The sequence below is a fragment of the Perca fluviatilis genome, chromosome 7 (assembly GCF_010015445.1).
Source record: "Perca fluviatilis chromosome 7, GENO_Pfluv_1.0, whole genome shotgun sequence".
In the NCBI taxonomy this organism is placed as follows: domain Eukaryota; kingdom Metazoa; phylum Chordata; class Actinopteri; order Perciformes; family Percidae; genus Perca; species Perca fluviatilis.
The window spans coordinates 17492416-17520003 of record NC_053118.1 but is presented as its reverse complement, the minus strand read 5'-3'; the positions used below and the strand labels follow the sequence as shown (position 1 = coordinate 17520003).

At 40.4% G+C, this 27588-nt stretch overlaps 4 protein-coding genes and 1 long non-coding RNA gene across 6 annotated transcripts; 1 reads left to right on the top strand and 4 right to left on the bottom strand.

The window, feature by feature from the left end:
- Nucleotides 1-2707: 2707 nt before the first annotated feature.
- gpn2 (GPN-loop GTPase 2) lies at nt 2708-6977 on the bottom strand. The gene is made up of 6 exons (XM_039805497.1): nt 6865-6977; nt 6025-6526; nt 5716-5872; nt 5338-5498; nt 3433-3563; nt 2708-3227 (listed from the first exon to the last, which is right to left on the bottom strand). Exons 2-6 carry the CDS (start codon nt 6442-6444, stop codon nt 3155-3157), a joined length of 942 nt encoding a protein of 313 aa, XP_039661431.1. The 5' UTR covers nt 6445-6526; nt 6865-6977; the 3' UTR covers nt 2708-3154.
- A 166-nt stretch (nt 6978-7143) lies between these two features.
- Nucleotides 7144-10948, bottom strand: gpatch3 (G patch domain containing 3). The gene is made up of 7 exons (XM_039805496.1): nt 10495-10948; nt 9102-9547; nt 8798-8972; nt 8003-8062; nt 7759-7880; nt 7550-7677; nt 7144-7431 (listed from the first exon to the last, which is right to left on the bottom strand). The coding sequence occupies exons 1-7, from the start codon at nt 10946-10948 to the stop codon at nt 7248-7250; spliced, it is 1569 nt and encodes a 522-aa protein (XP_039661430.1). The 3' UTR covers nt 7144-7247.
- A 4134-nt stretch (nt 10949-15082) lies between these two features.
- On the bottom strand, nt 15083-19415 carry LOC120562054. The gene is made up of 3 exons (XR_005639682.1): nt 19312-19415; nt 16036-16107; nt 15083-15283 (listed from the first exon to the last, which is right to left on the bottom strand). It is a non-coding gene; the product is annotated as an uncharacterized LOC120562054 (long non-coding RNA).
- nr0b2a (nuclear receptor subfamily 0, group B, member 2a) lies at nt 18952-21559 on the top strand. Its single transcript, XM_039805495.1, has 2 exons — nt 18952-19608; nt 19748-21559. The coding sequence occupies exons 1-2, from the start codon at nt 19074-19076 to the stop codon at nt 19987-19989; spliced, it is 777 nt and encodes a 258-aa protein (XP_039661429.1). The 5' UTR covers nt 18952-19073; the 3' UTR covers nt 19990-21559.
- A 711-nt stretch (nt 21560-22270) lies between these two features.
- Nucleotides 22271-27560, bottom strand: kdf1a (keratinocyte differentiation factor 1a). 2 transcript variants are annotated; one of them, XM_039805494.1, is made up of 5 exons: nt 27384-27560; nt 27208-27302; nt 25819-26873; nt 25334-25408; nt 22271-23286 (listed from the first exon to the last, which is right to left on the bottom strand). In XM_039805494.1, the coding sequence occupies exons 3-5, from the start codon at nt 26852-26854 to the stop codon at nt 23213-23215; spliced, it is 1185 nt and encodes a 394-aa protein (XP_039661428.1). In that variant the 5' UTR covers nt 26855-26873; nt 27208-27302; nt 27384-27560; the 3' UTR covers nt 22271-23212. The 2 variants fall into 2 exon arrangements, with proteins under 2 accessions (XP_039661428.1, XP_039661427.1); XM_039805493.1 differs by having other exon boundaries at nt 27208-27560.
- Nucleotides 27561-27588: the final 28 nt, after the last annotated feature.

The window sequence follows — 27588 nt, the reverse complement described above, 5'->3', positions numbered from 1 at the left end:
TGAGCCGCACAGATGGCTGCAAAACATGGACTGGAAGCCCCAATGCGGACTGGACTTCTTCTTACAGTCACATTGTCTTTCCCCCCCATAGATGGAATATTTTCTCCACATGAAGAGTGATGAGAGTCTAATGTCCACACAACTTGTGTTACCAACATATAAGTACTGTATAGTTTTAAACAACCGACGATGAGGTTATGTATTACAAAACATATTCATATGCATGGTAAATTGCATGAGTGCTCAGTGCCGGGGGGGTGGGGGTGGGGGGGGGACTAATTAATTGATGAAATAAATAATTTTTCAAGTACATACGTGTTTGCACAGATGTGAATGTCACAGCTGCAAGTGTAAAAAGCTGTAATGCACACACTGTAAGATATACAGAAACCAGTACATTTAGTATTTAGCCTAGCTTGAACACATTCACACTTACTTGGGGGAAAAAAGGAGTAGTAATAGTCATATTTATACATATCAGCTCAGAAATCTGACTTTGGACACAGTTGTTTTTAGTTAATTCCCACCAGTGTTTCGAAGTGGTATTTAGGCAAGCAAAGGCAACACACAGGTTTTTCCAGAGTAGAAGGAGGAAGCCTTGCAGCAAACGAGACTACCAATGCACATTCCCTCTTATTCCCTCCCCTGCCTGCCTGCCTGCCTGCTCTGCTCTCCTCTACCACCCCCTCTCCTCTCTGTCTGTCTCTCACTCCAGCAGAAACACTCCTCTGCTGAGTGTGGGGGGATGGGTGCACACACACAGGCTCCAGCTCTCTCTCACCCTACGCCGTACAGAAGAAAAAAAAAAAAAAACACCAAACCTTATCTACCAGACAGAGGATGCATGAACAGTTTCAAAGTCTCCCAACAATTAGAAAAATGGAGCATGTGTCCCCCTCCTCTCATTGGTCAAATGAAGCAGACATATTTGGCATAAACAAAACGCACAGGGTGTGTGCGATGCGTGCACACAGCATTGACAAGGGGTTGAAAATGAGAAGTGTACGTGCTAGGATAAGGGAGTTTTTTATTTAAAAGAATGAAATGAAAATGTATGTTTAGGTTTACGAGGCGTTTAATAGTTCGATTGGGTATTGATTAAAATTCAGATTGTGGGTGTATAGGGTGTAGGACGAGATTGCCTTTCGGTTTCTTTTCTCGACACACACACGCGCACACACACACACACACACCCACACACACACACAGAAACTGTCTCTCCCTCTCACATACGCTTGCACACAAACACACACACACACACACGCATACATCTACCTCTAGGGGGCTTATGGGGGGGGGCAGGAAGTACCAGTGAAAAGGCATACTTGATCACATGTACAAACATCGGAACACAATTTAACATTCTGCCTGACACACCCCCTAATGCACGGAGAGCAGAGAGCTTTGCAGGCACATATAATTTCACAGCCACATCATACCACATAGGGTTAATGTGATTTCCCACATCAGTGCGAGCTCGCAAAGTGGATCACATTTTATTTTAGACTGAGTACAACGATGCATGAGAAGTACATGCAGTCACACGAAGCCTCGTGTTTAATAATATGTGTGTATGGGGGCTGTCTAGACTTTAAGTTTTAATGTTGGATGTATACATTTGTAATGCGGATGTTGGGTTTTAAACTGGGTTTTACAGTAATGAAATAGTACAACAGCAGGGGTGGGACAAGTCATCTCCTCCGAGTTAAAAAGAGAGTTTTAGTTGCTTTTAGAAAGACAGAGGGTCTTCCATCCCAAAGACCAGACACAGGGCCAGTTGTGCAGAAACAGATTTAATGTAGCTTCCTCTCCCCGCCTGACTTAATTTTTCTGCTCTGGCTGTGGGGAAAAGTTGGAGCAGACCTTTGTGGATCTGGGACGAGGATTTGCAAGCTCATGTGCCATCTGCTGGACAAAAGGCTTAACATACAAGGACTCGCTTTTGGTCAAAGTCATGACTACTTCTGATGTCTTGGCGATGTTTTTGATTCACCTCGTCTTTGTTAAAAATTGCTTCATGGACATTATGCAGTTATGTTATTACTATAAATATCCCATGATTTCTATAGATTTATTGGATTTTACCCAGCATGTTGCACAATACCCATTTGTACTTAACAGAAAGCTCTGCAAATGTATTCTGTCATAATATTAAAAACATAGCAGTATCGTCTATACTATACATAGTATTTGTTCAGACACCCAAATACTTCTTAAAACTTAGGAATCAAATTGGTTGGTTCTGTTTGACCAACGGATAAGAATGTTACAATGTGTTCTAACCATAAAATATGTATTGCTCATGTTAATATTTACCCATCCACTGCACGCCCGCGCGCGCGCGCGCACACACACACACACACACACACACACACACACACTCAAAAATGCATTTGCATCTCTAAAGGGACTGCCGATTGTCAGGTTCCATTATAGTCCACTGCATTTCATGGGAAATACGCTGTCTGTTCTCTGTATGTTCTTGTCAGACGTACTCCTCACTAATATACAGTATGCACATTGGCAGGAGGGTAGTGAGGAAATACCAAGTCTCCTGTATAATCTTTGCCACACTTCTCCAATTAAAACACAGGACACTCTTTAGTGACTTAATGTATTGCACCAATAATCTAAAATCAGCAGCAGGGAGTACCATATTGAGTCTTATTTTCAGTTAATTATTTCCCGTAGAAGACACAACACAATGTTTATATTAATTGCAGTTACTTTATTGTTTCAGTATGAATATGATTTACCCATGGACATTTTACCTGAGTGTTCACAAAAATATGGAACAATCCACATCTAACAAAACAAAACCTAAATGAGGGCCCTTACATTTAATACATTTTAAGAAAATGTATTGACATTTATTGAAGATTTCCTTGCAAAAAATACAAAAATCACACCACTCACAACAATAACTGAAGAAAAGCTCTGCATTTACTCCCTTCAGTCATCCTCATCGTGATTTTTATGAGGTGTGGTGCAACCTTGAAGCATCTTCAGCGCCCAAATTTAGTTCCTATCTCTCCACTGCGTTTGTAGAGAGGCTCAGAATTCAGGCCAAGTGAGATGGATGTTGCCAAGACTCCCCTGGTATAGTGATGCTAAAAAGGCAACCAGTTTTGTCCTGTTATTTGGGCTTTTCAATTTACAGATCCAGCATTTCCTCCTCCACAGTCTTTCCGCTGGTTTCAACATACCGCTCTTGCACTCCAAGAGTACTGGAGTACTGTTAAGGAAAACATGTAAAAATAAACACATTTTAAATTGTATATTGCAAGAATCAGGTTAATTTTAACATAATTCATCCAAAGTCATTATAAACACCAGGGTATTCAGTCTTCAGCTACCTCCAGTAAATCTTAAGGTTAGATTTCAAACCAGATGAGTCACAGTTAGTCACTATCGTGACTAGAAAAAGGATACGAGTCAAACTGGAAGTCTGCCCCCACAGCAGCTGACATCATGGCCTGCAGATTCCTCTCCTCTAGGTCTCCAAAGCAGTAGCCGTTGGCTTTGTCCACTGCTCGTAAGACCTGAATCATGCTCTCTCTGTCCTGGACACAGAAAAGAGAAGCATTTGAGATCAGGTGGTTTCCCCTGTAGAAATTCACTCAAAACCACTTAGTTGCTAAATATTGGCTGAAAAAAACTCTCACTGAAACCCCGATAATATGCTGTTTAAAAAGGTCATTGTATTTCTGGTTTCTGATCTGAATCAGCATAAAATCACATCACAAGCCAGTGTTAGATTTGATTTGTTTCAAATGTCCTCATTCTCTTTTCCTACTCATTTTTTCCTACCGGGCAGATCTTTTGCATGAGCAGCATACAGGCAGAATCACAAAGATTTTGAAACTCTCTTGGAAATGTGGCAGTGCAGCCTGTTCAGCCTTGGAGGTTATCAAGGTTTAGTATTTCGAGATAAGCTACACATGCAAAGCGATCAAATCCCAAACTTACTCCGATGTCCTTCTCAGGGTTTAAACGTGTTTTGTGCCTTTGAAATTTGCTGTGTTTAAGTACCACTGGTAACCATGGTAACCAGTGGCTGTTTAACGTGAAGGGGGTAGAAAGCACAGACATGCATCAAGGCTGCGCTTTCACCATGATGGAGAAAAGAGTGCCAACCCGTCATGTGTAGAAATGACTAGTCCCATATGCAGTAATGGCACAGTGGTCTAGACTCCTGTCTCTGTACACACAGGATCACATCAGTCTCCATGAAAAAATAATGCCAGGGAACTAATATAGTGTGCAGACAGCCCACTCCATTTTAACAGTCCAATCCATCTGCAGAAAATTGATCCAGTGCTCGATTTCAAATGCTAAAAAAGATTTATGATTTACCTGTTGGATCGAAGAAATATGCCACAAGTGATTTTTTAGAAAGTCTTGGAAGGAAGCCATTTTTGCACAGGTGAATTAATGTTGGATTTTAACATGTTTGGGCCAGTTCTATGGATGTTTTGTAGGTACTAAACCCTTTCAAGACCCATCTGTAAGAATAAAATGAAGGAATTATTATTACGCTGTCCACTAAACATCTCTGTGTCCTCACATCATTCCACAGAAAATAAATATATAGCATGAGACAAATTCATATTTGGTGTCAAAATTGCTTTCAGTCAATACATGGTTAATCTCTAGTCTTTATAAGTAAAAATGTATTGCTCTGAAAAAGCACTTATAATCTTTCAGTCAGTTATTCTGTACCACGCAGAAACTGAGCCTTCAAGGCTTCATTTCTGTATATATGCCAAGTTTGATTTTGGATTAAGCTCAAAGCAGACTTGACATTTGGTATTCACTGAGCAATAACCTATTTATTTATTTTTTAAGTGAGCTTTGTGTGTAGCTAACTGCAATATACAGTACAGTAGCTTTGTGTTAACTTTCCTGTAGCAACAACACCCAAAGCCTGGTCAGATAGAGAGCAATGTTTTTCTTTTTCTGTGTTACAAAATAGCCGCAGAGCATGCACACAACCTGAGCTGTTAGTGAAAATATGTTACATTACATTCCTGAAATAACTACTGGTGCACCATACAACTTATATGAATTAAATTTCATTAATTCTATTCATTTAAATACAGAAGGTTGATGACAGCCATGTACATGTAGCCTCCATATTAGCTTAAGCCACCTAATCCCTTTTTAGGAAACCAGTGATTCCCCTTTATTTTACTGCAGCATATTTCAGTGGAATTATAGCAACATTAGGTCCTATTGGCTGGCATGTACCACCATCACTATAAAATCTATTAAGCCTGAGGGTCATTCTTTGAAATATGTAACAAGAAATGATTTAAAAACTGCAAACAGCGATACCTGTACATTGAGAGGCACAAAGGAGACGAGGCTGTAATCTTGTATGACCTCTGCCAACTTTACATTTAGACGGTGGAATTTTTTAAAAAAGGGGTCTGCAGCCAGATGATCGAGAAGATAGGTCAGGTCCATGACTTCTGTGTAGAAGTCGAGGTTGAAGGCTGTACAAGAATACACACAGGAATAAAATGTTATTTCTTTTTTCATGGTAAATTAAATTACGAGTAAAATACATACATAAATCAATTTCTGAATAAGTTAATATACAGTGTATTCCTGAGAAACAGAAGTAAAAATCCTCTGTCTTTATATGTAATATTTTTTTGACTGGGGTATCATTTGATTTGTTTGAGGTAAAACCGACAGCTCTTAACTTACCCAGCTTGCCATACTGCTCAATCAAGTCCATCTTGGAGAGGATGTTGACGTGTGGAAGCTCCACATGCAGCATGGTGGACAGGGAGGTACACAGCACAGAGATGAACTTGGCTGGGTCAGCGCAGTAGTGCGAGTCCACAAGGTGCACTGCTGTGAGCTTAAAGAAGCGAGAAACACTCAGTCATAGTGCCATAAGACCTAAGATCTACATTATGTTAATAGTGTACATACATGATGACTGAATAGACAAAGCATCAAGGCTCAGTGGACATAACATCATTCCCATCCCTGAATGTTTAAGACGCTCACCCTGAAATTCCACTTGGCCAGCTGTGAGAATATATTCTTTACTGAACTTTGGTGGGTGTAGAGCTCCACTTGTCCAGGACAGTCAAACAAGAAATAACAGTCACTGTGCTGTTTCAGCTTGTTTTCTAACCAGTCCAGATTTGCTTCAACATACTCCATACAGTAGAGGAGCCCACCGTTGGGCCCAAGCTTCAAACCCTCCATGACGTCGTCCAGAGTGACCAGCTCTGAGATATCCACCGCACAGGAATACGGTAGTTGTTCGTTGGCAGGGTCCATGTTCACCACGACCACCTTGCGCCCCATGCGAGTAAGGAACTCCTGCATTCCTTGACAGTAAGTGGTTTTTCCAGAGCCTGGGGGTCCAATGACCACCTGGCCGAAGCGCAGGGAGGGCGTCACTCCGGTCTGGCTGGACATGGTTTCAGTGCCGCGGGGACTGGAGAGCTGATTAGATGGGACCAGGACGTCAGAGGGGCCACATCAGCATCCAGGTTGATACCTGGCAGGGTCACATTAGTCAGTCGGTGTCAGATATCAGCATGTAGAGGATGGAGGCAGCTTCAGCCTTTTCAACAATTAATTTCATACTACACCAAAACCTCAATAGTTAAATAGGCAGGAGTAGATAAGTACAACGTTATAGCTAAACATAACGTTAGTGATCAATACACTCGGGTAACGTTAATGTTAAGTTAATAAATAAAACTTCTGTTAACTGTCAATTAAAAGTTTATCTGTAGCTAACCATAAAATACGTCTAACTGAGTTAGCTACATTTTCTTTTACCACATTGTGGACCTTTATTTGTAAATGTAATAAGTACTGATGAATAATTACCGTCTGCCGCTGTTATGTTTGCATGCGTACAACAATTTCTACTAGCTAACTGGCTAAAGCTACTCTAAATTACATCCGGGTCACGTTACCGAGATATCAAAATAAAAGCATGCTTTTCATTTGACGGGGCACTACCACCAAAATAGAATTTTATTTCTATGAGCACTACAATAATTTCTGTGATAGTACTTTATATAGTATTTCATCTTACGTGACGTCATTAATACATTAATTACAGTACCCATACAAATATGCATTGCTTTAACATAGGAAGACAAGTTTTTTTGGGATAGTGAGTCAGCAATTTGAAATGTTTTAATAACACAGTGAGACAAATATGTGAGTAACAAAAAATCTATGAATAAGAAACATTTAATTTGAAGTCATCGTCGTGGTCCAATGCTGCCACCTGGCTGCCAGCCTCTGTACTTCATACTAGTGTTTGGTTGACGTCTCAGCAAGGTGTCCCCTCCATCGATGTCTTTGGGTTTATCATACACCGTAGTTATATGAAAATCTGTCCTGGCCTTTTTTACAGGATGTAAGAGCAATTTATCTCCATGATACCTGCAGAAACAAAATACATTAGCATCAGGAGAGCACTAAAAACAGTGTCCACTCACTCGCATAGTAAAACATACAAGCAGTTATATTTTGTTGATTCCGTTTTCGTGTTCATACGTACCCAAAGCCTCTTTTACAATTGGGATGTTGGCCCTCACTCTCAAGGGCGTCAGGAATCCCAATCTGACTGTGTCCTAACCCTTCACCATCCTTCCAGCCCTGCTTTTCCATCAAACGACGACCAAAACCCTAAAAAGAAAAAACATTAGAAGATTGCTCATATAGGCTATGGTAGAAAAGATGGAGTCAAATGATAGGCTACCTCCTTACCTTTGTGAACCTCTCAAAGCTGCCAATAGACTGACTGTGTCCAGATCTATCTTCAAGACCCACCCTCAGCCTTTTTTCATATCGCATTCGGACATAGTCACGGGCATCCATGTCACCTCCATCTATGAGAGGAATAGTTGGGTTAAAAAATAAAAAATAAAAAACTGATCCTGCAGTGATAGTTTACAGTTCGGTTCCCTTCGTCAATCAAGGTAATCAAGGATGTAAAACAAACTAGAGATACCTTTATCGTAGTAAACGCTCATGTCAACATCCCAGTCGTCTGCCGTTTGTTCATCAAAATCTAAAAAAAAGACAGGAGACATAAATGTAATTGATATTTCATCAAGCAAATACACTTAATTTAAAGTAATAATAGTGATAAAAAAGCATATAAATGTGCTTTGAATAAATTTAGATCAAAACTAATTCTAATCAACATTTGTCTTTTAATGCCGATAATTGTAATTGCAGAGTGGAATTTAGCTGTTTAATTTAATAATACACAACAATTACAGCACGTTGTCAGATTCCAAGTAAAGAACACCAGCTAGAAATGATCGTTTCAGTTTCCATAACCATTCTGGCTAATGTGGCTATCATTAATTAGATATGATGATGATGATGATTAGAGTTCCAAAGATTAATCAATTAAATCGATTAGCTGTCAACTATAGAACATTCTCTGATTACAGCTTCTTAAATGTGAATATTTTCTGGATTCTTCACTCCTCTGTGACAGTAAACTGAATATCTTTGAGCTGTGGACAAAACAAGACATTTGAGGACGTCATCTTGGGTTTTGGCAAACACTGATCGACATTTTTCACCAATTTTTTTTTTAAAAAAAAAAAAAATTTTTTTTTTTTTTTAAAAAAAAAAATTTTTTTAAAAAAAAAAAAAATTTTTTTTTTTTTCCTTTTTTTTTTTTTTTTTTTTTTTTTTTTAAAAAAGAAGATTAAATACTTCAAGAGGTATATATGAAGAGCTTCTTCTGTTAAGTGTTGAAAACTGTATAATTAATGTTTTTGTTGCATACCTCCTTCTTCCTTGTGCCAGTACTGGGCGTCAGTGTAGAACACCAGGCCTGAGCCGCCCTTCTCCCACTTCAACTCAATCTCCTCTTCGAACAGCCTCTCTTTGCTTCGCTCCTGGCTCGTTACATCATCATGCAAAGCCTCATGGCGCTCCCACTCCTCACAGTAGTCATCATCCTACAACCAAAAGGAGGAATAATTGTCAAACCACAGTGAAAGGATGATGATGACAATTCAGCCAGCCCTATATCGCAGCCTACAGATGCAATTTGACATACTAATGAATATGAATGCATTTAAACCCACATCATCTGCATTTGACTGTGCATCCTCCTCCTCTTCTTTCTGTGGCTCATCAGTCTCTGTTGTTTCTGTGTGATCAGCTAGCCGCCAAAGTGGAGCAGTCAAAGTTCCCGGTCCTGATATTTCATGTCCAGCAGCTGTTAATATAGTCTCTTCTGTGGCTGGAAGTGTCCAACTGTCCTTATACTGGAAAGGTACATTGCCGTAACGGCGATTCGAGCTGGTCTTGGGGAAAGTGAGGCCTAACTTCCGGATGAGGCGCGGAGGCAGTCGGCAGGATTGGATGAGCTGTAGGAACACTTTCACCGGTGTGCCCACATTCCCATTCTGCATCAGAGCTGGTGGATTCAGCTCGGATAAACTTTTGAGGTCAGCCTCTGTGAAACATTCTGTTAAGGACACCCGGTGCCGCTGCTCGTACTTTGATTTATAGGGGAATGACCCATCATCTGAAAGAATAAAAAAAAAAAAAAGCAATTAGATGTACAAACTGCAATAACACTTAAGGTCCCAATTAAACAACATACAAAGAAAACACATTTCCAGTAATTAGCAGCAGTAACACCTACATGAAGAGGCCATGATGTAGATTACATCATTCCTACACTCTTTATCTAACCGAGACATTTTCATTTAGACGAAGTTGTGCCTTAGAAATTAGAAGGGCTGCTCCCTCTTAGTTGATTAGTCTACTAATCGGTCGTTTTGGTCTTAGTCAACTTAGATTTCTTTAGTCAATAAGTCAGGTTTTATGCTTTTTTCATGCTGAATTACTTCTTTCCAAGAAACGTACGAGCACATTTCTGGTAAACACAAGAATTAAAGTGGTGCTTTTGCATGACTCTTTGCGGAGAAACTCAGATTTACAGATCTGTCGATTAAATCAACTATTAACTATTAGTCGATACAATTGAATGAGTGTTAGTCGACTAAGAATTTCTTCAATCGAGAACAGCCCTAGAAATTAGTCTATGAATCAGTTTGTGTCCTGATTGAAAATTGCACAACTGCAACACTGATAATTAATTTAATCATTAATTCAAGTCACTTTAAGTTTTCAAGGAAAAATATGATGCAGGGTCCAAAATTAGCAGCATCTATTTGCCACACGCTGTTAAATATGTAAGTGGCTGGTAGATTTGCTTCATTCATCACCAGCCAAAAAAACAATGGTAATCTATTGAGTGGCTGGTCAAATTTGAACGATCACTATCCATTTGACTGGTGGACAAAAAAGTTAACTTTGGACCCTAATATGACGCGATTATGAAATCGGTGGAGTGCCCAAACCAGGAGTGACCTCTCTGTCCCCCAATCCCCGTTAGGTCGACTGACAGTTCAATTAAAAGCAAGTAGGCCTACATTTTGAGAAGCACATATATAATGTTTCACTAACCTTTGTCCTGTGAAACCTTTACTCTTTTAATAACACAACGTCTAGACAGCCAGTTCCCCTTCGAGTCAATCCAGTGATTCCCCGCATACATCCTGACGAATCTGTCGGCATCTTTAGCATGAAGTGAGGCGATACAACAGCAGGACTTCAGCGCTTGCTGCTTCTTCGCGGAGCTGTTTTCTGTCCCTTGGTCAGTCTCCGAAGATTTGGAGCTACCCTCCTCACCGTCACCACACACGGTGTTTTCGGACACTTCGGACTCCCTAAGAACCTCCGGTCGATGTCGGTAGTGAAAACACTGAAACCCGCCACTTTCTATGAACTGACTGAAATAATTTCTCAGGTCAGCGGAGTGAAAGGCAACAGGAATGTTACTAATTGCCAAATACACCGGAGCTACGGCTTCAGCGTCCGCCATGATTGTTTTTTTTTTTTCCTGGACAGAAAACGTCATCGGAAGGGCTTTCAGAAATTACGTCAGTTCCGCTTCCTGAGACGTTAGAAAACGCATACCCAAAAGAAGTACTAGTAATAAAACTATCATTGTTATAGTTGGATGCCTAGTCTGGTTTTAGTACTCCATGTATTAATTGTCAAACGAAAACTGTAATGGCCTGAATTTGTTAAATAAAGTTTTTTGGAAAAAAAATAAAATAAAACTATTTAAATAGCTGATCTACTTCAAGATTTTTTTCAAGGAAATGTGATTATATAGCCTTCATTCCTTTTCATATTGCCTTTATATTGTTTTCTATGTAGTTTTTTTTCTCCATTATGTATTAAGTGCCCATTTTACATATATATATTTTAATTGTATTGCTATTTATCTTTTAGTCTACTTTATCAATAAGGTTGTGTTGTTCCCTGGATGGAAATGATTATTTATGTATATGATGCCGAATTGTTCAAATATTGTATAACATGTTTGTAAAGTTTTGCAAATAAAAAAAAAAAAAAAGAAGTACTAGTAATAGGTACTTCTATACTCTTTGGCATGCCTCAGTAGGCTTTACAGCTTTACAGTCAGTGGTGTCAGAGCCAACCCAAGCTAAAAAATAAATACGTTCAGTACGGGCATTTTAAGAGAGATCCCTCTTCTCAGACAGCTAGGGGGATTTACAAAACAATTAACATAAAATAATAACGAGCTCACGGAGCATAACATTGATAGTTATCACTTCTGCATCCTTGATAACATTAAAATGGTAAAAGGCGGAATGAAGCCATGTGATTCAAATGAAGGTTAAAAGACAGCATTGTGGCTCCATTTTTAACTTTACATATCTATTTTTGATTTATGCAAAAATGCAGCAATAAGAATGAGACTGTTTAACCTTACTGAATAGGGCAATCAACAAAATGTTGTCTTTTAAAAAAAATAGTAAAGTCTTTTACATTACATTCTTTTTAAACTCTTTCAGAGAGTAAATCCTAGGGCGTAATTTACACTGGGGACATGGGGGACATGTCCCGCCCACTTTTCAAAATCCTGTTTGTGTCTCCCCCCACCCCCCACTTTCAAATTTCAAATTTTGATATTATTTTATTTATAAGTCTTGGTAATTGGCCACTATTTTAAGCAATAAAGGAAGTAAGACATATTTGTCTTATACATAGTTTAGTACTATTCTTTCTGACAGAATTTAATTTTGGTCAACTTAATTATTTCCTGGATTCTGTATCACCATAGTTCCTATAAATGTATGTAGAAATGCAGGAAATGGGATTCAAATAAAAAAAAATTCTGGCAGAGGACCCCCAGACCCCCTCTTTTGTGTGTCCCCCACTTCTCAAACCAAAGTTGCACCCTTGAGTAAACCAAGAAATGCATTTAGTCAGAGTTCATTAACCCAGAGGCTGACTCTAGCTCTGGCCTTCACCTCAGCTTTTATCATAGTGTTTTGATAGTAGCAGGCAGTAAAACTAGACCTGGGTGTCTGGACTCTGACATCACTTTACACAGAATTACACACTTATTGTGCATTAGTCATGACCATCCTGGCTTGTGAAATGCTAATCCTCATCATATATGTTTGGAAATTACAGATGATCACAGACATGTTTAGAGATGAGTCAGAAATTCGATTTGCTTTTAGGTTTATAATATTAATATAATTATTATTAATAATAATAGTGAGCCTGAAAAAGTAGATATACCAGTAATACTAAGACACCTTGTCACAAAAGACACCAATCAGGTTATTGCACTAGAGTTTTTGGCCTTTGGGACTTTTATAAAATAAAGATAAAGATATGGTGTATATATGTATATATATGATAAATATTATACCGTTGGAAAGCCAGTTTAGTTCCCTTTCAAATGGTGTCCCATTTGTAAGGAACGTGCATTTGTGGGATGAACAGCAGCGCTGAGTATGTGGGTTGCGCCCATGAAAAAATTGCCAAATCTTCTCTGCCAATGCCAAACAGCTTATTCTGCCATTGACTCGTTTGGTGTTTGGTGGATTGGATTGGATTGGAGTTTGAAGGAACAAGACATATTGGCAATTTAACAATTTATTCATTTCACAAACAGAAGCCTAGCGTGTGGAAGAACCATACACAGCCACAACAGCCTGGCACCTCCTCCTCATGCTGGTCACCAGCCTGGTCACACACTGCTTTGGGCAGTGTTGGGTTCAAAGTTCAGTTCACAAATTTTAAAATCAACTAGTTCAGTTCATAGTTCATAGGCTACTTCAAAATTTTGAACTAAGTTCACAGTTCCAAAAATGAACTGGTTCATAGTTCTTTTTTTCCATATGTTGCTGCGAGCTATTATTTTTCAAAATTACTGCCATAGCCCATATAGAACCACAGACATATCCAATCAGTTCAATGTGCCGTTTCAGGTTTGCTGTGGATGTGACTGAAGTGCGGATTTTCTTTTTGAAAGCCAGCGGGCAAAGTTTGCACAGAAATGTAAGATTTTTCCCATCCTCACCTTGTCATAAAACTCGTTTAAATGATCATACGACGCCTCCGCATTGGCGCCTCCATGCTGCTTTTTGTTTTGATGACGCATGCGGCGGTGCGACACTGGTGGCTGGTGTTGCCAGATTGTTTATTTTTTCCACTACATATTAAGGCCTGTTAAGCCGGGTTTTCACCTAAACAGAGAGCTGGCCGTTCACAGACACCAGAATGAACGAGTTCACAGTAACGTTCATCAGGCAGTAATACAGTAGGCCTACACGTTCAGTTCACGTTCGTTCAAAATGTGAACGAGTTCATGAACACTGGCTGTGGGATGGCATCCCATTCTTCAACCAGCATTTGTCGCAAGTCAGCCAACGTGGTTGTGTTGGTCACTCTGGCACGATCAGCACGCCCAAGCTGATCACACAAGTGTTCAATGGGGTTGAGGTCAGGACTGCTGGCAGGCCATTCCATCCCATCCACTCCCACGTTCTGGAGGTAGGCTAGTCTCTGATAAACCCGCCCTGTGGGGGCGAGCGTTGTTATCTTGGAGGATAGAGTTCGGTCCCAGACTGGGGATATGGGATTGCCACTGGTTGCAGAATCTCATCTCTAAATCAGGCACCTGATTGGCAGCACCTGGGGGTACAGAAGCTCAAAAAAAGTGTCACTAGCAACAGCAAAATAACCTTTTTGGCAATGGCAGAGAAGATTTGGCAAATTTTTCATGGGCGCAACCCACATACTCAGGGGCGGAGTGGGACCAAAAAATCTACCGGGAAATTTCGTAGACCACCCGCAGTTTGTAGATGTTAGTTGGTACCAACATTTGGCCTAATCATAACTGGCCTGGCAACCCAAAGGCCAAGGTTTTGTTTCCAGATATGTGTGGCGACTAATGATGCGGGGCATTAAACACTTAATTTCCTGCATTCAGGTGAATTTTTGTGGAACCTATTTCTACATGGGGGATAATTAAAAATATTAAAACATAATGGAATATATTGCATTAAGGCTCTCAGACATTCTGTGTCTTTCAATTTATTTTCCTGTAGATCGACTTTTCTAATTACATCTGAGTCAGCACACATGTAGCCTAGGCATAATTTACTCCTCCCTCCTCTTTTGTGTCTTTTGTTGGGGAAGAAACCTCCTTAAATGTGCATATGACAATTATTCACCTCAATGATGTACATTAATTCATACATTAGGGGGCTGACGTTGCCTCTGCTTCTCAGCACCACCTTTCCCTTTTCTTTTTTGGCTTTCCATTATTAGACTCACACACTGTCTGTTAACATTACCGATAGACTTTCAAACGCGACGAGGAAAAAAAGAGGTGTTATAGGCCTACGTTATAAGCCGACCAGGGCTATGCCACTGATCCGGCCCACCGAGAAAAGTCCCTACTCTCCCGATTGCCACTCCGCCTCTGCACATAGCACTCAGCACTGCTGCTCATCCCACAAATGCATGTTCCTTACAAATGGGGCACCATTTGAAAGGGAGCTAAACAGGCTTTCCATAAGATGTAGGCCTATTGCCAAAAAGCTTTGTTACCACTGAGAAATATTACCAAACACAAATTTCCTTACTTTTTGTGCTAAGTTTATATTATTTTCATAGTGAGAGGGAAGAGAAAAGAAAGAACTGCATGTATACATGTGAAGTGAATTCACTCAATTTCAAATTCCAGGATAAATAATTTTTCCTGAGGATTGAAATGACCGCCACGGTGTAAGAATAGCCGTCACCTTTGGGGTAATGACCTTGGCAGATGAACCTCTGCTGTATTAGCAGTAGGTCAAGGTCAGTTGTCATGGTCCAGACACGGTGTTCATCACGCACTGAGTTCAATGACCTGGGAAAACTAAAGCCAGAGGAAAAGCAAAAGTTAAAATTAATGGCAAGACCTTACCAGAAAATCAAACTGTGTTCGGTGGATATGTTGACACAATTCTCTTTCAAAATAGCTGTCCTATTATTTGTTATTACAGTCTTAACTTGTTAATGCTTACAGTCAAGTGTCTTTACACATTTTTGTATTTTAGTTAAAAAAAAAAAGGCTTGGACATTCTTTATGAGCCGGCCTTACATCATGTTTCATCAGACTGTTTCACTTGCTTGATCTCGGAATACAGCAGTTATTCCACTTATAGAAGAATATGAAGGCCATTTTATTTTTACTGTCTTGGAGGAGATAAGAGTCTGTCCTCCGTGTCCGTCTCTGCCTGCTCCTAACCTCTATAAACACGAGCCTTATCGCAAGCATTTACAACTGTCAGGCTGCTCCATGAAGCAGGCTGAGGGCTTTCTGAGTGCATTACAGGTCACATTGCTGAAAGGATCACATTCTCCAAGATAACATAATGTGTTTCATCATGTATTCGAAGCTGAGAGGCCCATTATGATTTAGACATGTCACGCCTCACATGAATAATCGCTGTAGTATATCACAATGAGATCACTCCTTGTGAAAATGAGGCTATGAAACCTATGGAGTATTCTTTGAAGGGATGAGTAAAGAGACTGATGAAGGAAAACAAACACTCGGTGACTGGTGCTGCCAGTAGTGTCTGGCTTGTAATCTTTATATTGCAGTCATTCACTGTATCAACTGACCTTGGCACCACAGTGCTCTGTGGTTCAGATCTTCCTCTAGAACTTCCATGATGATGGTTTCATGCTTCTTGGCTTGTGCAGCAAGGTGTCCCCACAGAAGTAAAGAGCATAATATATACATATGACATCACATATACACTACTGGTCAAAAGTTTTAGAACACGCCAATTTTTCCAGGTTTTTATTGAAATTCATGCAGTTCAATGTCTTATTGTACTCTGAAATGAAATAATAGAACAAATGAACAATTTAAGTAAAAAAAAAATCATGGAATCAATTTATAAACCAAAATGTATTCTACATTTTTGACTCATCAAAGTAGTTCCTTTTAGCAGATATAACAGCTGAACACACTTGTGGCATTCTTTCTACAATGGAAATCAAATATTCTTCAGAAAGTTCTTCCCAACTCTGTTGCAGAAGTTCCCATAAATGTGTGGCACTTATAGGTTGCTTTGCTTTCACTTTTCTGTCCAGTTCATCTCAAACCAGCTCAATGGGGTTTAAGTCTGGTGACTGTGCTGGCTACTCCATGTTTTTAAGCTTACCATCTTGTTTTTTTTTCCTAAGGTAGGCCTAGTTCTGGCATAGCTTGGACTTATGTTTTGGGTCATTATCTTGCTGTAGGATGAACCCCTGACCAACTAGGCGCATACCAGAGGGTACTGCATGGTGCTGCAAAATGCTGTGGTAGCCGTTTTGGTTCAGGGTGCCTTTCACTCCGTACAAATCACAGACCCTGGATCCAGCAAAACAGCCCCAGACCATCATGCTTCCTCCTCCATGTCTGATAGTTGATGTCACACACTGAGAAACCATCCTTTCTCCTGATCGACGGCATACAAAAATCCTGCGTGATGAACCGAAGATTTCAAATTTTGATTCATCAGTCCATAGCACCTTCTTCCAGTCTTGAGTAGTCCATTGACAATGGCAAATCTCTTTTTCTTATTCTGACATCTTAGCAATGGCTTTCTTGCTGCAACTCAACCTATCAAACCTGCAGCTTGAAGTCTTCTCTTTACAGTTGAAACTGAGACTTGCTTATTACGACCACTATTAAGCTGTGCTTGAAGCTGTTTTCCTGTGAGCCGCCTATCACGCAAGCTGTTGACTCTCAGAAACTTGTCTTCTGATTCTGTTGTGGCTTTGGGTCTGCCAGACCTCTTCCTGTCAGAGTTTCCCCCAGTTTCTAAGTGCCTTTTGATGGTGAAGAATACTGTACTCACTGACACCTTGACTTTCTTTGCAATCTCTCTGTAGGAAAGATCAACATTCTTAAGTGTTATGATGGTCTGTCTCTCTTCCATTGTTAATTGCCTTTTTCCCGCCATTTTTATGGCAACACACTACTTTCTGCAGTACAATACTGTTCATATAATGCTCACGAGGGTATGGTACCACAGTGTGTTCCAACAATACTTTTATACAAACAGAGGGGTTGAAGTAATCCAGACAAGTTGGAACACCTGTGGTAATTGGTAGCACCAACTTTCAAAGCTTGATCAACCTCCATTGGTGCAGAACAGCTACGTTGTTTACCCATTTCTTGTTCCCTGAAAAAGGCCTTTTTGTAAAATTCTGAAATGTACATTATTTTTCAGTTTTGGGTAACCTTACTTTTTTTTAACCTCAGGCAGTTCACCACTTAACCTTTGTACCATTTCAAGCTATTCATTGGACTTGAACTGCCAAAATTTCAATAAAAAACTAGAAAAATTGGGGTGTTCTAAAACTTTTGACCAGTAGACTAGTGTATGTTACCTTGCTATCACTATATAATGTGGTGAACATTGTTAGTTGGTTAATTATCCATAGGATCCTGTCATTGAAAATGAGAAGTTTGTTTATTTGTGACAACAATAAAGCAATTAGCTTATCAGTCTCCAGCCTCTGTGCCAGGCACGGGGAAAATTAGGGTAAACACATTTAAATGCCAAGTGGAACATTGTACCGCCTGTTACAGATGCCATAAACTGGACTTCCTTAAATTTTCTTGGCCAACTTTTATTGTTTCAGAATAAAAACAGCTCTATCTGTCTCACTGTGAGAAATATAACATAAACGCAACTGAGGACCTGCCAAAGCACTGGGTTTTTATAACTAAACGGACAATCTTCAGTGATGTCAATCTGTTTATCAGCCAGCCAGCCACTCCATTTTTACTTTAGTTTTTATAGTACATACTGTACATACGTTTTTCTACCACTTTGGTCCAGTCGGAAATATCCCAACAACTATTGGATGGATTCCATGAGATTTTGTACAGACACTCATGTTCCCCAGAGGATAAATCCTACTAATTTTTGGGATCCACTGACATTTATTTTAGTACCACAATGAGGTTGTGTTTTTTTGTGAAATGTCTCAAACACTATTGGGTGAACTGACATTAAATTTGGGACACACACTCATGTCCCCTTCAGCATAAATTGTAATAACCTTGATGCATTATTTTTTATTGTAAATCAGGTAAAATCTTCAATTATGTTAGTATCAGTAGCATTTCTAAAATCATTGGTTGGGCAGTTTTATACCACCAAATTAGGTTAAAAAAAATCCCATTCCTGTTCCAGGATTACAATGAGATAAATGTAGTTGCTACACCTCATGGATTTAACTTATAGGTCAATGACCCTGATCTACTTTCGTTCCTTTCTAGTTCTCCAGGTGTAGGGACACGGTGTGGGGCTGATAACCTCAGCAGTCCTTGGTAGCTTGGTACTGCCTGGGTTAATGACACCAGCTACGAGATAAGGCCCAACCCTCTTGATATCAAGGCGTTACTCCTCCAGCTCCTTTTCATTGAGAAAAGCTTATCGGTTTCCCAGGGTTATTCCATCAGTCACCTGGCAGAGCTCATGGTTGTTTTTCACAGAGAGTGTATTGACAAGTCAAGGTCCACTTAGATGGGTGGGTTGGCCTCATAAATACGGGGACACTGGAGGAAGCAGCAGCAGTATTCGCAAGCTCCTGCAGAGCCCATACTGTGAGAGGTCTCTTACATTTAACTATATAGATCTCTACAACCTTTAAAAATGGATAACGGGTGCCACTGTGCAGCTAACAGCGACAGGCTTTCGAATCCTATCCTCTACAACATCCTGAGCCAAATGGATAACAGCAAACCAAGCCAAAACTGCTTCAACTACAATTCCATAACTCATGGATGCACCTGTGAGCTGCGACGGACAGTATGCTTGAAAAGGCCATCTGAGATCTGCAAAGAAACGTCAGCAGTTCTGGTTAAAACTGTCCATTTCATGAAGAACTTACCTGCGTTTAACCAGATGCCATCAAATGACCAGTTTGCACTTCTTAAAAGCTGCTGGGCACCGCTCTTCATCTTGGGTCTGGCCCAGGAGCATGTGGACTTTGAGGTGATGGACACACCTGCGGACAGCATGCTGAAAAAGATTCTCCTAAATCGTCAGCAGAGCCCTGAGATGGAGAGGGAGCAGCCCACCATGGCCGGTGCCAGCAAACTCAAGTCCTGCCTCAAAAAGTTTTGGAGTTTGGATTTGAGTCCAAAGGAATATGCATATCTCAAAGGGACCACACTATTTAATCCAGGTATGGATTTATCTGATGTTGTCTGTCATAAATAAATAAAAACACTTAACTCTCAGGAGTAAATTTTGAATCACTGCTGAAAGAACACTGCAAAAACTGCATCATACAGTATCTAATTTCTTGTCTTTAAATTCAACAGATGTCCCAGATTTAAAGGCAGCTCTGTTTGTTGAAGGCTTGCAACAGGAGGCTCAGCATGCCCTCAGCGAGGTGGTCCAGCTCCTTCACCCAGGGCACCAGGAGCGCTTTGCTCGAATCCTCCTCACAGCCTCCATGCTGCAGAGCATCACACCCAGCCTCATCACTGAACTCTTCTTCCGGCCCGTGATAGGCCAGGCGGATCTGCTGGAGCTGTTGGTTGACATGCTCTTCTGCAGATAGTACAGGCTAGGAGGACTTCATGTAACTGTCCTGGAGAAAGTTGAATCCAATGTTTTTAATGGTGGTGATGCAGACCTTTTTGTTGACCAACCCAAGCAGTGTGTCCTCATGAGATGAGGGAATTCCTGACAGTGGACTGCTCTTGCGATAGCCAACAAAAAGAATGTGAATTGGTGAACACTATGAGTTACTTATATTTACACTGAAGCTCAGGTCACTTTAGGCTCGTCTGAAAATCTTTTATCCGCTGAAGTGGAAAGATTTGAATTTCCACATAAAGACAGCCTGTACCCACAGTTGTAGCTTATGTTGGAGATCTTTTCTGTTTGCTTCAATGCTGCAAATAAGACAGAACATTTCAAATAAATATATTTTTGTACATGAACGTAATAGTAAAGTTGTCTCAATCTTTTAAAAAGACTCACAGTAAGCCACAATTTTTATGTACCAGGTATTACCTAACAGACACTCATTCCTACATTTGACAGGTCCATCTTTTTTTTTAGTGCTTTTATTGCCTCTATAGATGACAGGAATGTGAGGAGAGAGAGGGGATGATAGGCAGCAAAGGGGTGCTCTACTGTACCTGGGTGAGCTAAAGGTCGCCCCAGACAGGTCCATTATTACTAACACATTGTGCAGCCAAGTATTGCTCAAGCCCCATTATTTAAAATTCTTGTCAAGACGCCAGGGTTTCCAAAGATAGCAAATGTGTCAGAGTGAATTCTCTGGAAATGTGTACAAACTGAATCAAGAGGTATCTCAAAACACTAAAAATATTGGTGATTATAGGTTTCAAAAGTTCTTTCAATAGCTGAATATGTAGTGTAGCTTCAATAATGCATACATAAATGTGAGTTTCTTCCTCTAATTTTGAGGCAACTTCAAAATTTAAGGCAAACACTGTTTATTTTTGGGCATTTTTAGGCCTTCATTTGACAGGACAGCCGAAGACATGAAAGGGGAGAGAGAGGGGGAATGACATGCAGCAAAGGGCCGCAGGTCAGAGTCGAACCCATTTTAACCCAGTAAGACATCAGTCTGTCGAGTCATCGTAGTATTGCACACAACTCTTTCTAAGAAACTACATCTGATTCATGCACACTGTGTTCTTCTTGTTTCACCAGATTGTGTAAGTTAACTGTCAGTGTTTCATATCGCTTCATAATCATGTGAAAAATTTACCACTTTACACAAAGATAGACAATCTGAGGAATATGGTTAGAAAGAAAGAACCCCCCCCCTTTAATGTTTTTATTATGACCACACATGCTAAGCATGACACTATGTACTTTGTCTCCCTCTTATGGAAAACAGTGCAAGTTACATGTTTAATCTGAGAAACTATAATCAACACTGACACATTAAAAAGTTAACTTAAACTGAGCCATTTTTCATACACAAAAGTGGAAGAAATCAAGTATCCTAAAAAAGTCTGAGTTTACTTTTAATCTGAAGGCTAGATTTGATATAGAACAAGCCCTCTTGATTTGCCCTAGCCTGTGGTATGCTAGTTGTGAAACATTGAGCTTTTGCATGACACCTCATACAGGTAAAACAGGAATGTGCTGGCGGGGGCAGACAGCCTGAGGAAACAGGGTTAAACTGTTTTTTATTTATTTTTTTTACTTACTGTCTTACTGTTTTACTATTTTAAAATTAAAAGTAGATTTTTTTCTACAAATAAGTAAGAAATCATTTAACCTATTTTCAGTACAAATCACATTGTTTCCAGAATTTAGAATACTTCTTTTGATGCTAGTGCAGCTATCTGTCTTATTCTGTGCTGTTATAAGGTGATGACAATACATTTGTGAAGAGCTCACATTTGTTTTTCATCTTTGATGCACATTATAAGCGTAGAATTACAGATTTCTTAGTTGGCAGCTGCAACAACAGAACGGTTGTCTAAAGGGCAAACTTTTTAAGACTGATGTACATCTTAAAATATACATTATAAGTTTATATAGTTCCATTAATTTGACCCAATGTTCAGGATAAGACTGATTTTGTGCACTGCTTCTTCCCTTTGCAATACATGACAAAGACAAAGCCAAGGATTCTATTTCCTTTTTGTCAGAACCAGCCAAACGAGTTCTTTCTTTTGCAGAGGGCGGAAAAAGTCTGCCTGGTACAACACAGTGACCTCAGGGAGATGAGCTTGACAACAATAATCCAAAGAGATAAAGAAGAAAGCAGGCTAAAAACACAGCATTAGAAAACCTTGTGAAGGACAGACTTGTTGATATATCAGAGAAAATAACTACAAAACACATGGAGCTGCATGAATAGATTATATTGGCTTGTCTGGAGAGAACAAAAAGGTTGGCACAAAGCTCTGCCAGCATCAAGCATTATTACCCATTTTCTGTAAGTTAAAATGAGAAATAGATTACTTAAACACCATAAAGATATTTTCTTGCATGCACATGAAAAGGCATAAACAAGCATGGAGATTTTTATTTAGTTAAAAACAAGACTGATCTGTGAATAAAAAAAGAACTGTGGCCAGATGCCACACATGGTTAAAAAGAACCACAGTAACATTGACATAAAAATATGTACATCAAAATATGGCTTAACAATGCAGCTTTCAGGTAAAAACATGCTTTCGAGGAGTCTAACTGGCAGGAGTTAATAAGCCCATGCATACATACATTAGATACGGTACATGCACAATGGCTTGCATAAACAATCACAGACAAGAATGAGAACGGTTACGTTCTACCATTAGTCTCTATCCTCTGGCCTGACTGCTAAGATTGTATGGAGTGTAGTCATGTTTTATTTTCTGAAAACAACTTGAAACACGGCATAGAAATACACAAAAAAAACGGCATTGGCTTTCCCTGTGTAAAAAAAAAAAAAGAATTGTTTCCTCCGTGGGTCATTTGCTGGAGAGATATATATATATATATATATATATATATATATATATATATATATATATATATATATATATATATATATATATATATATATATATATATATATATATATATATATATATAAAAAATAAAAAAAAGGTCCATGAATTTAAAGGACACTCCAATAGCAAATATTAGCGAGACCACTTAAGAGCAGAAGTTCCACTACCCCAGGGTAAAAGGTGCTCCACTCAGTAACAGCAACAACAACAAAAATGACAGCAGGAGGGTAACATTGTCCATCTAGTTGGCTACATCACTTGTCAGTTCAGGTACTTGTGTGTCTGTGTCCCCCTTCAGAGAAGAAGAGGAGCGCCTGAGGAGTCCGTTTCGGTGTCATGGTAGGGCGTGGTGGTGCTGGAGGAGTAAGCTGTGAGAGAAGGAACTTTATTTAATGCACTGAAAACACATTTCATGCACAAATGTGGGGTGGTGATGGCACAGTGGATAGGATACATGCCTTTGGTGTGGGAGATCTGGGTTCAATTCCCACTACGATACATCAAACAATATGTCCCTGAGCAAGACACTTAACCCATATTTGCTCCAGAGGTGTGCCACCTCTGACATATATAGCAATTGTAAGTTACTTTGGCTAAAAGCGTCAGCTAAATGACATGTAATGTAATTGTGAGAGACAAAAGTTTAACCGGGACACTGAAACATTCACAGGCCACATAATGAAAGTTGTGGACACACAACTCTTTCTAAGAAACCACATCTGATTCATGCACACTGTGTTCTTCTTGTTTTACCAGATTGTGTTGAAACCTGAGTTAACGGTCAGTGTTTCATATCGCTTCATAATCATGTGAAAAATGTACCACTTTACACAAAGATAGACAAACTGAGGAATATGGTTAGGAAAGTACCCCCCCACACTTTAATGTTTTTATTATGACCACACATGCTAAGCATGATACTATGTACTTTGTCTCCCTCTTATGGAAAATAGTGCAAGTTACATGTTTAATCTGAGAAACTATAAATCACACAGATGCATTAAAAAGTTTACTTAAACTCAGCCATTTTTCACGCACAAAAGTAAGTGGAAGATATCCTAAAAAAGTCTGAGTTTACTTTTAATCTGAAGGCTAGATTTGATATAGAACAAGCCCTCTTGATTTGCCCTAGCCTGTGGTATGCTAGTTGTGAAACATTGAGCTTTTGCATGACACCTCATACAGGTAAAACAGGAATGTGCTGGCGGGGGCAGACAGCCTGAGGAAACGGGGTTAAACTGGGAAACTGCAACACGAAGACTAAAAGCTCAACATTTGACAGAATAATTCAGATTCCCTGATTTGTATGTAGTTTACTGGGCTTTGTTGAGTAGATTTTATTTTCTACAAATAAGTAAGAAATCATTTAACCTATTTTCAGTACAAATCACATTGTTTCCAGAATTTAGAATACTTCTTTTGATGCTAGTGCAGCTATCTGTCTTATTCTGTGCTGTTATAAGGTGATGACAATACATTTGTGAAGCGATCACATTTGTTTTTCATCTTTGACGCACATTATAAGCGTAGAATTACAGATTTCTTAGTTGGCAGCTGCAACAACAGAACTGTTGTCTAAAGGGCAACCTTTTTAAGACTGATGTACATCTTAAAATATACTTTATAGGTTTATATAGTTCCATTAATTTGACCCAATGAGACACAAAAGTTTAACCGGGACACTGACACATTCACAGGCCACATAGTGAAAGTTGTGGACACACAATGTGGTGTACCCTCATTCAAAGACATGCAACAGGACACCCCGTCCTTTTAACTGGCTCTCCGCAGAACAACAAAATCAGAAAAGAGGCTGCTGCTCAACAATCCATATGTAACCCAAGTTGTTCGCTAAAATTACCTAATAAACCATGGGACATTATGTGGCATATATTTAATGGTACTCGATCTGCTGCTCTGGCAGGTGGTGTAGAATGACCGCTGAGCTGGAGGGGAGAATGAGGCAGATTGATAGATGGGTGTAAGGTGGCAGATGAGGGGGAGGAGGCAGCTAATGAGCGAGGGATTGTAATATGCAAAGAAAAGGGCAGGAATGTGGGGCTTTCACTGGTTAAAGAGTGGTATTTTACTGGAAGGTAGAGAGGATGTGAGAAAATGCCTGCAGCTGCAGCAGGTACAATGGACTGGAAAGACCTGAGCCCCACACACTGATTCACCGGGGTAGTATAATTATACCTCAATGACCAGGACAAATGAAGACAGTATCTCCATCAGCACAATGTGTACAATTATTAATAAAATGTGCAATATATCTAACCACTACTCACACGCTTGTACACTCTGGTGCTGACTGATTCTAGTCATCTATCTAATGCAACTCTTAATTCCTCTCACGTGCATTTACATCAACCCAAAAGGAAGACCTACTGTAAATGTATCCCACAATGTACTCACTTCTCCCGCTGTAATGTCTCATTTTCCTCGCCAGCTCATCTGACGGCGTTTGCTCCGACACTTTCACCTCTGGAACTGTGGAGGTGGATGAAAAGACAAAATGAGCGCAAGGTAGACAAGGAGCTTCAACAGACTGGCAGACATTAATGCACTCTCATTATAGAACTAATCCGGTCATCTCGGCTATTGTGCAATATGTTTAACGAGACAGCGTGTACCTGTATCAACTTGTCTCAGATTAACCAATTATTGTGAGGTCATTGCCTGCTGTATTAGGGCTTAAAAACTATGAGCCAAACAAAAACAGCGTGCCAACAGATACTGAGTCTTTCAGGGAAAACAGGTCAGATGATTGGTATATTTGGTATGTTGCAGCCAGATGGTGGTGAAAAAAGTTGTCATGATGTATCTTATTCTTCTTCTTATTCTTCTTATTATTAATACAGCAGTAAACGTTAATGGTAATTGTCGCATAACATTCTTACAGTCACTGCTCATGAAAGTGTTGGTCATGGTCTCGTTGCCACTGTCAGGGAGAGTCCCATCACTCCTCCCATTAGTACGCTGTCCGGTAGACGGATGGCTCTTGTTTCTCTTGCCCTTTCGCGTGCTGATGCGGATGACTCCGTGCACCAGCTTGCACTCTGCCTCCTGCTCCTCCAGGTTGTAGTCCTGAGCAATGCTGTAAATGAGCTCGCTGATCTCGTTGGTCTTGCGGGAGAAAGAGGAGTCAGAGGTGCACTTGGCCAGCTGGTCAATCTGGTGCAGGGCGTAAAGCTCCAGCAGCTTCTTGGTGATAAGAGAGTCAATGTCTGTGCCTGTGTCACCCAGGTCATCTAAGTCATAGTCCTCACGGGATAACAGGCTGGTGTTGCTGATAGGCCGCTGGCTTTCCCCCTTGCCGGGTGTACGGGTTCGTTTGGGGGCAGCAACCGTATACCTTACCGTCTGACCTGCGATGCGCACATCTGGGTAGCGGAAGCTGTCACTCGTCAACTTCGAGGCTTTGGTAGACTTGCTGGACTCCAAAGGCATGCCACAAGTGGGGCTGGTCACAGCTATGCCATTAGGAGGGTGTGGCTCACTGCCTGCTTTAGGAGGATGGTCTGTGGAGCTCTCATTAACAGGCAGGCAGGGCTCTCGGCTGCCATAAAATCCACAGGTCAGAACACAGCAGATAAGAGCCTTACAGCCACTCCAACCCATGGAGGCGCAGGAGCCACAGGCACGTCTGCTGGTAGGCGTACTGTCTGCGGAGCCAGGAATAAATCCTATAGTCTCAGAGCCCCGACCCGTGCCATTACGCGGGTGGCCTCTGCTGCGACCATTCTTGCATTCTGAGTACCGTAAGTGGTCAGCGTGGTGCTCATGTAGATGCTCCCCACGAGGATCCTTGTAGGAGTCTTGACTGGCCGTGCTCTCCTTGGATATAGTCCGAGCCGCTCTGTACTTTCCTGCTCTGGAGCTGTGGTGTTTGTGGTGGCAGGACGCCTGGGGAGCCCCTGTGCTGTGGCCAGGCATGGCTCAGAATACCTGGGACCTGGTGTGGAAGAAGCATGTTTAGAAATAATAACCAGGTGTATACCTCCTCTTGTGTTGCATCACATGCTCGCAGCATTAAACGCACCATGACATATTAAAGTAGCCTGAATTAAAGAGTTACGTTGTTAACACTAGCTGCCAGTAGAGCAACCTCCCGGAAATTCTGAGAATGTAAATAAAACGGAGTGCATTGATTGCTGGCCTGATAATAATTTGACCCATTTCGTCGCGCTCTTGGAGCATGTTTGTTCTACATGTGCAGAAAAACAGTTCAGACCAAACTCATTCAACATTTAACCGTTTTTAAGTTGACTTATACAACGTTCACTTACCGCATAAGAGGAAACGCTTGTGGTTGTCTTTTATCCCAGATAACTTGTTCGGCGAGCAAACCGCGGAAGTCTCACAGAGAAAACTTCTGCTAGCGCTTCAAACAGAGAAAGAAAGACAGATTTTGACCGCCCACAGATTTCCAGGTGACTTCCAAGAAACACCAAACTTTGCCAACCTGAAGTCGGATGCCTCAACCGAACAACGCAACTCGGCTCACTCGCGTCGTCTCCTTTTTTTTGGGGAAAACTTAGTCTCGTGTTAGTCTTGTGTTTCCAATGTTTGGCTATTAACTGTGGCTACAGCTAATCCCAGATCCTACACCCACCCACAGGTGAGTCGTGACGTCATGTTAGGGCGGATATAAGAGCACTGAAGAAGGA